This window comes from Notothenia rossii, assembly GCF_949606895.1.
Source record: "Notothenia rossii genome assembly, chromosome: 6".
NCBI classification, from domain to species: Eukaryota; Metazoa; Chordata; class Actinopteri; order Perciformes; family Nototheniidae; genus Notothenia; species Notothenia rossii.
In genome coordinates this window covers 37,321,517-37,333,092 of record NC_136909.1, presented here as the reverse complement: position 1 = coordinate 37,333,092, position 11,576 = coordinate 37,321,517, and the positions used below count along the sequence as shown (strand labels likewise).

Genomic DNA, 11,576 nt, shown 5'->3' with positions numbered 1-11,576 from the left:
CCATGATTCAGGACTAAATCCGTACACATTTTAAAAAAGTGAAATAGATCTGACATCAGGATTTGTATTACTCTTTTGTGCTTTTAGAAGCTTTTGTAAGTGAAGAAATCTGATGTTGGTTAGATTACATTTATTTTTGTCTCGTTCTCTAAACTGTTCACTATTCAACATTTAATTCATTCATATTTTTGTATCTACTTAAAATAAATATGATACAGAATGTGTGAGCGACAAAAACAACAACGGGTTGAAGATTTAAAATCATATTTATTTGTTAAGCAGTGGTAAGATCTCTCTGCTCTTTCATAAAACTGAAATATATTACAAATATTAGAAAGAAAACAACTGAACACAGCAGATTTAAAAACCATAATAATTTATTTAGACAAACACAGAAATCAGAGTCTTGAAGTCTCTGAAGATAACAAATAATTTAACTCTCTCCCTGCTGCAGGTCGTCCGTTTGTGATTCTGCAGCGCCACCTGCTGTCGGGACAAACATCCTTTATTTCAGAATGTACACAAACTCATCCTCCTCTCATAATCACAATTTATTTCAAGTTTCATATTTAAAGGAGCAGACCGCTGGTTTTCAAGTCTACAAAACTATTACAGCAGATTTAACATCATTTTGGATTTCTTTCAAAATGATGTTAAATTAAGCACTATCATTAAGATCTATGAGCCAATAACATTCAGATTTATGAAGAGTTTAGTTTAGTCTAAAAAGTCAGTAACTTTCCATGATAAGTTTTAAAGACCCTTAAACTACGGTGGCCCACAACGCTCCAAAATCACTTACTATGGGGGGGACGAGCTGCACTTCCAAACAGGATGCAAATGTGTTAACACATTTGCCAAAACAAATGCAAATTAGGAAAACTTCTTGACAACGCATGCGTAGCGTTTAGAAAACGTTCACCAACTTCACGAGACATGGAGCGAGTTCACTAGCGCTGCATAAAAGAAGTGCTGCAAAAAGCTCAAACGCAATGGAACGGGAAATAAAAAGGAGACGCACACAGCTGGGACCGGAGCGCTCGTTACGTTTTTTGTCAGTATTGTTATTTGTTCATGCGGGGCTTTTAGTGCACAATGCGCATGTTTGTCAAGTTGGGGAAGATGTTTCTCCATCTGCACGTGTTTTAGCACATTTGTGGTTTTTGTTTTGCATCGTTTTTGAAACTACAGCGCGTTTTTTGGGACATTGTATGGATCTGCCGTTGGCCCCCGTATGAAACTGCTAGTCTGAACTTCAAATCCTGAAAAGATTCAGTTTGCAGGCAAATGATACACATCTGGAGATCCGATACTAATGATATCATTCAATGATTGATCAACATTCTGAAAATCAACACATTCTGATGAGAGATGACGTCTTCTTTCAGCTCCAGGGAACATTGTAATGCGTTTTGTGCGATTCCGAATTGTCTTGAATGCATCAGCAGCTCAAAAAATAAAGTAAATGTTGAATAGTCTGGAACCCAAAAGGTTCAAATATAGTTTGTAATTGTTAAGGTCCAGACATACAAAACTACTGGAATGATCCTTTAAAGGACAAGTTCAACTCTATCTTAACCAAAAGCTTGAATGCATTTACCAGAAACAAACAGGTTCTAACGGCGTCAGCGCTGGCCTCTGATTGGCCGTCAGAGATCCTCTCTGTCCGCCATGGCGTCCTGGATCTGTCTGTTGAGCTCTGCGATGATCCTGTCCTGGTGCGTGTAGACGCCGGTCCTCAGCAGCGTGTCTCTCTCCTCCAGCAGGCGGCTCAGGTGCTCGTCTGCGCTCTCGTTGATGCTCTGAGTGGGGGCGGGGCCACACTGGGAGGAGGCGGGGCCTAACCTGTCCTCCTGCTGCTTTAATCTGTCAAAATGATTTGAGTTAGCACCATTTTAACAGCAATGGGGTATTAAAGACATCCTTAATGACTTTTTTTTCCTAAATTGAGAGACGAAAATAGTTGTCACAGCTAAGCTAATCATGCTCACTGTGAAGGTGACAGTTTACACAAGCATGTTAAAGAGGCCCCATTAGGCCCTATCCTCTCTTTCCTGCAGTGTGTTTTAGGGTTCTGTGCAAGTCAATGGTCTGCAGAGGAGTGAGGCAAATAAAGACCTTTTGGAATATTAAAACCCGTCACAGTCAAAGCACTAAATACAAATATTAAACTGAACATTAGCATATGTACTTTTTAATCAGAATACTTAATATAATATTAAGGTTAAGCATAATAAATTATTACGTCACAGTTTTTAGAGCAGCAAGAATTCCTTTTTTAATTCACCTTCAGATTATTCCCTTGATTCCGTCTCATTTATTAGTTGACAAATTGTTTAAGTTCTAGACATTTGAACATGCTGAAGCAAAGCGTACAATAAGATCCTGTCTGTAAACCTGTTTTAAGTTGGGTTGTTGGTGGATTGGATGTTTTAGTAACTTGTGAATTGTTTTATTCCGAATGCTGTATTTCAACGAATTTTGAACAGGAGAGGCTTTGAAACTGAACAACCATTTACATTTGAAAGGGGGATAAAAAGCTCAACTAATCCTTTTTCTGCTGCCAGCCCTCTACTATACTCACTGGTACTATGTGTGTATATATATATATATATATATATATATATATATATATATATATATATATATATATATATATATATATATATATATATATATGTGTGTATATATCTTGCTTTTTATGTGTTTGTACTGCAACCTTGAAAGCCTTGAAAGGCGCCTATATAAAATAAATGAATTATTATTATTATTATTATTATTATTATTATTATTATTATATGTACAGTGGGGCAAAAAAGTATTTAGTCACCCACCAATTGTGCAAGTTCTCCCACTTAAAAATATGAGAGGCCTGTAATTTTCATCCTAGGTATACCTCAACTATGAGAGACAGAATGAGAAAAAAAATATCCAGAAAATCACATTGTCTGATATTTTAAGAATTTATTTGCAAATTATGGTGGAAAATAAGTATTTGGTCAATAACAAAAGTTCATCTCAATACTTTGTTATATACCCTTTGTTGGCAATGACAGAGGTCAAACGTTTTCTGTAAGTCTTCACAAGGTTTTCACACACTGTTGCTGGTATTTTGGCCCATTCCTCCATGCAGATCTCCTCTAGAGCAGTGATGTTTTGGGGCTGTCGCTGGGCAACACGGACTTTTAACTCCCTCCAAAGATTTTCTATGGGGTTGAGATCTGGAGACTGGCTAGGCCACTCCAGGACCTTGAAATGCTTCTTACGAAGCCACTCCTTCGTTGCCCGGGCGGTGTGTTTGGGATCATTGTCATGCTGAAAGACCCAGCCACGTTTCATCTTCAATGCCCTTGCTGATGGAAGGAGGTTGTCACTCAAAATCTCACGACACATGGCCCCATTCATTCTTTCCTTTACACGGATCAGTCGTCCTGGTCCCTTTGCAGAAAAACAACCCCAAAGCATGATGTTTCCACCCCCATGTTTCACAGTAGGTATGGTGTTCTTTGGATGCAACTCAGCATTCTTTCTCCTCCAAACACGTCTAGTTGAGTTTTTACCAAAATGTTCTATTTTGGTTTCATCTGACCATATGACATTCTCCCAATCCTCTTCTGGACCATCTAAATGCTCTCTAGCAAACTTCAGACGGGCCTGGACATGTACTGGCTTAAGCAGGGGGACACGTCTGGCACTGCAGGATTTGAGTCCCTGGCGGCGTAGTGTGTTACTGATGGTAGCCTTTGTTACTTTGGTCCCAGCTCTCTGTAGGTCATTGACTAGGTGACCCGTGTGGTTCTGGGATTTTTGCTCACCGTTCTTGTGATCATTTTGACCCCACGGGGTGAGATCTTGCGTGGAGCCCCAGATCGAGGGAGATTATCAGTAGTCTTGTATGTCTTCCATTTTCTAATAATTGCTCCCACAGTTGATTTCTTCACACCAAGCTGCTTACCTATTGCAGATTCAGTCTTCCCAGCCTGGTGCAGGTCTACAATTTTGTTTCTGGTGTCCTTTGACAGCTCTTTGGTCTTGGCCATAGTGGAGTTTGGAGTGTGACTGTTTGAGGTTGTGGACAGGTGTCTTTTATACTGATAATGAGTTCAAACAGGTGCCATTAATACAGTTAACAAGTGGAGGACAGAGGAGGCTCCTAAAGAAGAAGTTACAGGTCTGTGAGAGCCAGAAATCTTGTTTGTCTGTAGGTGATCAAATACTTATTTTACACCATAATTTGCAAATAAATTCTTTAAAAATCAGACAATGTGATTTTCTGGATTTTTTCCCCTCATTTTGTCTCTTATAGTTGAAGTATACCTAGGATGAAAATTACAGGCCTCTCTCATCTTTTTAAGTGGGAGAACTTGCACAATTGGTGGCTGACTAAATATTTTTCTGCCCCACTGTATGTATATATATATATATATATATATATATATATATATATATACATACATATACACACACAGTACACACACACAGTAACTCAGTACATTGCACCTGCTTTCTAGCTTATACCCCAAAAATACCTATATATTCATTCTACTTCAAGTACACATCACAGTATATATATATATATATATATATATATTCATTTGCATAGCCATCTTTCAGAGACACATCATCACTACCTGTTGAGTTGGTTCTTGATGTCGTCCAGCTCCTGTCTGTCCTGACTGACCGCCTCCTTCTGCTCTGTTGCTAGGTAACGCAGCCTCATGGCCTCAAGCTCCGCCTGCTGCTTCTTCAGACGCGTCATGGCGTTTTCCTGCTCCCGCTGCAAACACATACAAAATGTAAAACTATGAACATAAAAGTGATTTTCACTACATGGACACAGCTGCAGGGTGTGCTTTGGTTAGTCACTTAAAGACCATTGGCTTATTGGGAGACAGACAGTAGTGCCATATAGTTGCCATTGCTTATGGAAATGAATATTCCATTAACATTCCCGTTAATGCAACCATGCCTCAAGTAACTGGCCAGATGATGTGCATTATATGGCCTTAAAATAACATTGGAAAAAATAACTGATTGTGATTACTATTGATAATTTTTTTTATCTTATTTCCAACCAATCAGAGCAGACTGGGCTCTGGTTTCAGAAAGAGGGTCAAAAGAGGTGCTGCAGCACAGGCAGTATGAGAACAATAAAGCGCTTTTTATTGAAGTAGAGGCTCGAAATACAAATATGAACCTGAAAAGGAGAATAATAGAGCCCCTTTAAGTCTGCGCAATATGATTTGTAGGCTGTGATATCTCTGCAGTTCCACAATACTTCACTAAACATTTCTTTCTAATGTGCTTCCTGCAATTTGAATATTGCAATAGTCCATTTTGCTACTTCGCTCAAATGGAGTCACCGTTATACACATTTTACAAAACTAATATTAGCATATAACACGTCTTAATCTTCTTCACATAGAATAAGGTTTACATTTGCTGTTTAAATGCATCATATTCAGAGTATTAGTGGATTATTAGTGTGCTTGCAAACGTATGAATTTCACAGCTTGAGTCCTGATGCCTGCACTGCTCTACAGATCTGAACGGAGAACATTTCTAAATAAACCTCTGACCCCGCTGCTGAAATGTGTAAGTTTGGATGCCAAAGAGCTTTCTCTTAATTACACCCAGATTGGAGAGTTTGGTGATAAATGTGTCTGGTTTCACATTTTCATAAAAGCTCCCTGAGAAAAAATGCTTAAGACTTGGAAAAATTCACACGAAGGCGATGAGAAACAGAAAGCAAACTTCATAAAAACGTCTAAAGAGTCGTATTTCTCTCAGCTGTTCCACCTCAGACTGGGACGTCCCGAAATTACCCATAATACAATTCTGGGCTCTGTCCACTGGCTTACAGCTGGATGTTAATAAATCAACAGTGTGAGTAGGGGAGACAAAAACACTAATATGGTGTCAGCTTTGATTATAAATTATATCGTTTTGAGGTTTACCCAACCCTAACCCCTGCTGGAAAACACCAAATACCCTCAACAAATGTACAAATCTAACCTATTCAGCAGTCATTCAAATATGCTCCCATGGACTGACATGTGTCTGATGAACAGTCGCTATGCCAACGGGACAGAGAGATCGATGGTTTACCTAACACTAACCCCTGCTGGGAAACACCAAACACCCTCAACAAACATTCTAACCTATTCAGCAGGTATCAAAATATCTTCTCATAAACTGGCATTTGTCTGATGAACAGTCGCTATGCCAACGGGGCAGAAGGGCATACTGCGGGCCGCAGACTGGAGGTGAAGCAGTGATCCGTCTGTGTATTCTGCTGATACAGAGCAGGACAAGCAGCTGGATGGAAAACTAACATTTTCACATTACTGCCCGACCACTTTTCACACGCCTGATCACCTCAGCTTCCAACAAAAAAAACACACACAATCTCTCATGAACACATCAGTCACACACACACGGAGGCGGTGTGTTGACACAGGCGCAGCTCTCTGTGGACCATTAGTAGTCTGTAATACGGGCCGTTTTAAGGCTAATTACTAGAAAAACAAACTTGCTAAACATTTTCTCTAGTGCCCGCTGCCAAGGACAATCTGAGGCCGAGTCCTGAAACAATTAGAGGACGAGGTGATACCGAGGGCTCGGCGGGGGGGGGAGGAAGGGGTGGAAGAGAAAAGCTACTAAAACTCAAGACCCATGAGATGATATTTTTTTTTACAGCTACGTCATGATTCTCAGCAGCTATAGCCGAGGACGAGCTGCGTGCTAATTCTGATGGAAAAGTGAAAAATAGGGGATGAATTTAGTTTTACAGTTATAATGCACGGTCACTGTCCAACATGCATTGGGAAGATTGTCGGTTTAGTTTTTTTAATGGCACCGAAAACATACTATTTAATTTCATTCAGGAGAAATGTTCTTATTGAATTACAGATGGGACAAATGTATTTAGGGGAACATCCTTTACTTCATACGATCCCTGGTTAATCAGAATAAATAAGAAAAAAAAAGAAGAAAATTGTGAGTTCTTAAAAATGTGTTTACAAGATGAAGGCTTTCTTTTTTACTTCAATACCTGTGAGGGAAGTGAGGCATACAGTACAACGTTTTAAAATCCATCGCATAAGGATATTCACAATTATTCTAATAATGGAAATTCCCCACTATCGACTTATTGGCTGTACTTTTTACCACGATCGACAATTGAAGTTACGTTATTTGCATTATTTCTATTGTTTAAAACCTACACAAACACTGGATTTGTATAAAGAAGATTACATTAATGTTGTTGGTCATTTTGCTAACGATATGCTATAAGTACCCTAACTGTATTTATACAGCTGTGTCCTTGCTCTTAGATCTAATGTCACATTTTTGGGATGTATTTAGAGAAATGCAAAAAAAACAGTGGTTACAATTGTTGTTTCTCAAACATACTTCGCAACAATGGAACAGATTTGATCTTCGAAAATAACATCAATAATGAGTCAAAAATAATTATACACAGATCCAAAATAAATTTGACTAAACGTGAAACCGAGGATGCTCAGTCTAAAAAATATCAAGAATGTGCTGAACCTGAAAAGACCCAAACAGACAGAAAAGCAACAGACTCAGCTGCAGATTTACAGCCACATAACAAAGAATGATCTGAACGAACCCTGAATTCAAGCATGAGCTGCAAATTATTGGGAAATATACTGCAGACATTTTTTTCAAGACTGAAAACAATAAATGGAGAGCGAATCAGAGAGAACTGCCAAAAACTAGCAGAACCAGAATGTGTCATTTTGACGTTGCGAGTCTATTCAAATTAAATCAAAAGTTAGTATATAAACCGGATCGGCAAAACAAGAATTCTAGCGTCCAATTCCAACATGCCGAATTACGAGTAGACGAGCTGTGAGCACGCAGAGGGAAGTCCCAGTCCAGTTCTCAGACACTCTCAGACTTTGGGAATGGATGACCAGAGAATGACTTCTCCTCCCCCACCCTCCCCCCATCTTTCCTCCATTACTTGCCTCCACCTTTGAAGGCGGACGGTCCCGAGCAGCTGGGGGAGGACGGCTCCCAAAAACACATGAGAACATACTTTTTTTTTATCTGCTCAGATGGAGTTTTCTGAGCTGCTCCCCACCTGTGGGAGTTCAGGGACAGTTTTCCACTGGGCTTTTTGGGGGATGTAATGGATTAAAACCCGATGGGACGACGGGAACTCACATAAGACACACATGAGTTTCTGCAAAATGGCTATAATTGCTGAAGAAATAGATAAATATAAAAAGTTTTGTGTAAAGATATCAGGGTGTTCAGGTGTTTTTCCTTTACTGATGTACAGGAAAGTCAAATCTTAACGTAATTTAAACGGAAGGTAAAGTTTCAACTATCCAGGACAAATGAATTTCTCCTTTTTTACAGATATAAATGTTTTCATCACCACGGCGTGAATATTATAACTTTGTTTTGTGAAAATAGCAAAATATTTGATTAGAAATGTTGCAGAATTAATTTATAAAATCAAGTCCAACCAACAGTCAGTCATTTAGATAACAAAAATATAAAATAAAGATATTTATATTTATTTCCTAAGATTTTTGATTTAGATTTTCATCCATAATCAGTTGCTGTTAGGTGACATCACAGACAGTGACCAAAAAGACAGCAGCACCTGGAACTAAAATATAAGTTTGTGTTCAGCAAAAAACTATTACCATAATCAATAATACTAGTAATTCATATTTTGAACACAAATTGTAATAGTTTAGCATCTCAAATTTCAGAAAAATAGTAAAAAAATGATGAACATATTCCCAAACATCTGCAAATCTTTTGTTTTAAATGAAATCAACCACCACACGAGAGAAGAAAAAGCCACAAATCTGTTAACCTGTTAAGCCCCGAGCCTATTTTCCAGGTCTCAGGCTCGAAAATGACATTCCCAGAACAAATAACCATAACTTCACTTCTAAAAAGGTAAATTAATAATCTTTTTTCTCAAAGTAATGATAAACCTGTGAGTTGGATGTAGAAAAGTCAGAATCAAAATAGATTTCTTTTAATTTTAAAGTAAATTCAGATTGAACATAGTAAAAAAATGTAAATTATAGTATCCCTCCAAAAAACAAACATTACTTATAGTGAAAACCACCCTTGAATGATGGGATAGGAGACTAAAAGCTTTAGGAATCCAAACTATAACATAAGAAGTACCCGGCAGCCCCCGCACAGGTTAAAGAACAAGCTGAAACTACAAAATGTCTGACATTTGTTCTTGAAAAAGCAATCGATTATGAAGTCGCCAATAATCTTTCTACCCAGAATGTCTCAGCTCCCATACAATGACATTAACATTGAAACGTTCTGAATAATAAAAACAATGTGATTGTGTACCCTAGACAGTTTTTTTGTTTACTTTATATTATAACAGATATAAGTGAAAATGTAATTCTTGATCACATTATGGGGAGCCTAGACAAAGCTACAAGTACCCAGCAGACAAAATGTGATCCACACAGGGTTAAACAGCTCCACAGCAGTCTCCTATCTGCGGGGTTTGAAGGGTTAAGATCAGTGTTTTCAGGCTGCTCCGTCAGGTTTTCAGAGCGATAAGTATGAGATAAGACACACAGGAGCAGAGTTTAAGAATGTGCTCTGTTTGTCTAAGATAGAAGCTGCTGGACTGCTCTTAACAAGTCTCTAATGTGAAGATTAAAACCACAGAGCACAAGAAGTGTTCCTTTACTATTTTTCAAATACAACCAGATAGTGTTTCAATACCAAATCCAAATTAAATTAAAAAAAATAATAAAATAAAAGGTCTTAGTTTGAGCAGGCATGTAATGTTAGCATTTCAGATTGTTTCAGATCCCAACAAAGTATTGAAGTTTGTTTTTCATAGGGTGCAGGGTGCTGATTCATGCAACGTCATCACTTTCAAAGTCACAGTGGAAAATACACTAGCCATGATATGTGAGGTTTGTGTTGGCGGAACAAGTTCCCTCTGTGGACCAAAGTAAAGGTTCTAGGGCCTCATGGAAGAACTGGTCCTACAATTAGATTTGTTCTAAAGTGTCAAGTAGCAGGTTTTGCATAGAATTGAATAAGTAAACACAATACAATAAATACCAAATAAAGTTCAGGGGCCTCATTTATAAAGGGATATACGCTCAAAAAATGGCGTACGCCAGTTTCTACGCAATGTTTGCGATTTATAAAATACTAACTTGACGGGAAAATGTGCGGTCCTCCACGCAAACTCTAACCCATGCGTACGCACTAAGCACAACAACGGGAGAGACGAGAAACTGCGACACCGTTGGCAGAAGGAAGAATGGAGAGAAATATGTGGAAATAATACCATAAATAAAATGTTACCTCTCATTTATCATATATGAAGAATTCATTTTCAAAAATTGATTAAAGCCAATCTTAAAATGATTAAACAAACGCCTGTTTGAGACTCCTCAGTGCACACAAAAACATAACTTGGAGAAATAAATAAATACGGATATGTTATTTAAAACCACCTCGAATATGTTGTGTTAATGTTATGAAATGTTTTCTCATAAATGATGCGGTAAGCGGGAGGACAGAATTACGTCTAAACTGACGCCGTGTTGCATTTCTATCGGTTGTAGATACGAGCATGGTTTCATATACTATCACGTTTAATCGTGTTTTATGCCGTTTGTCAAGACTTGATAAGTCGCTCATAAAACACAGGAGGTATGGAAACTAAGAGCACCATATTCCCCGATAATTTCTTAGTTTCTCATCAAGGGGGGGTCTCCTGTCCCCGGTTCAAACACACTGCCTGAAGGCCTCTGAAGGTTAGGCTATGTGTATTATTTTTGTCATTAACCTTTTGCGGACGACTTATTTATTTATTTTGGTGACGATCCGACCTCCATGCTGCTACTCTGGTTCAAACTGCATCCACCCAACAATATGATTTATCTCCACCTCCCCAAAAGAACCAAAATCTGACACGGTGTGAGATGTTTTTTTTAGCTGTTCTGTCGTCATTTCCTGCGATCTTCTTCATGCAGTCAGTCAAAATGAATGAATGAATGGGTGTTTCTTTGACTATTTATAGGCAAATATGGGCGTTACGTGAAGCCCGCAAAAGCTGCACCGCATTTCGAGTCGATTGTGATTTATAAAAGGGAAACCAGCGTAGGAAGTGCTGTACGCACTTTCCTCGCCGGTACGCAATGTTTGGTGAATCGGAAAATGTCGGAACATTTCTACTACGTAAGCAACCTACCCACGTGAATCCTACGCACGGCGTTATAAATGAGGCCCCTGGTATCTGTTATCAATGGTCCGCAAAGACGAAAAACTGTGTGTGAAGTCATGTCAAACCTTTTCTGGTTTAAGGTTACCAAATGTGATGATTTGCTGCTTAACCTATTTTACAGTGCCGTGCAAAAGCATTCACCCACTTGACATGTTCCCTATTTTGCATTAAAACCAATAATAATCAAATACCTTTCTTTGCATTTTATGTCATGAACCCACACAAAGTCAGTCAAAATTGGTGTAAAAATCAAATAAAAAAGAGCATGTTTTAAAATATATAAAACATTTTAAAATGT

General features: G+C 38.4%; 1 protein-coding gene across 2 annotated transcripts in view; it reads right to left on the bottom strand.

Annotated features, from left to right (window-relative positions):
- Window positions 1-359: 359 nt before the first annotated feature.
- The window catches only part of cep120 (centrosomal protein 120), a 43,008-nt gene continuing 31,791 nt past the window's right edge, over window positions 360-11,576 (bottom strand). The window contains exons 19-21 of one of the 2 annotated variants that reach the window (XM_079689532.1): window positions 4,632-4,777; window positions 1,601-1,866; window positions 360-486 (exon numbers count right to left, since the gene is read on the bottom strand). In XM_079689532.1, the coding sequence (XP_079545658.1) occupies window positions 1,650-1,866; window positions 4,632-4,777 (363 nt within the window). In that variant the 3' untranslated portion in view covers window positions 360-486; window positions 1,601-1,649. The remainder of the gene's footprint in view (window positions 487-1,600; window positions 1,867-4,631; window positions 4,778-11,576) is intronic. The other variant, XM_079689533.1, reaches the window with a different exon arrangement.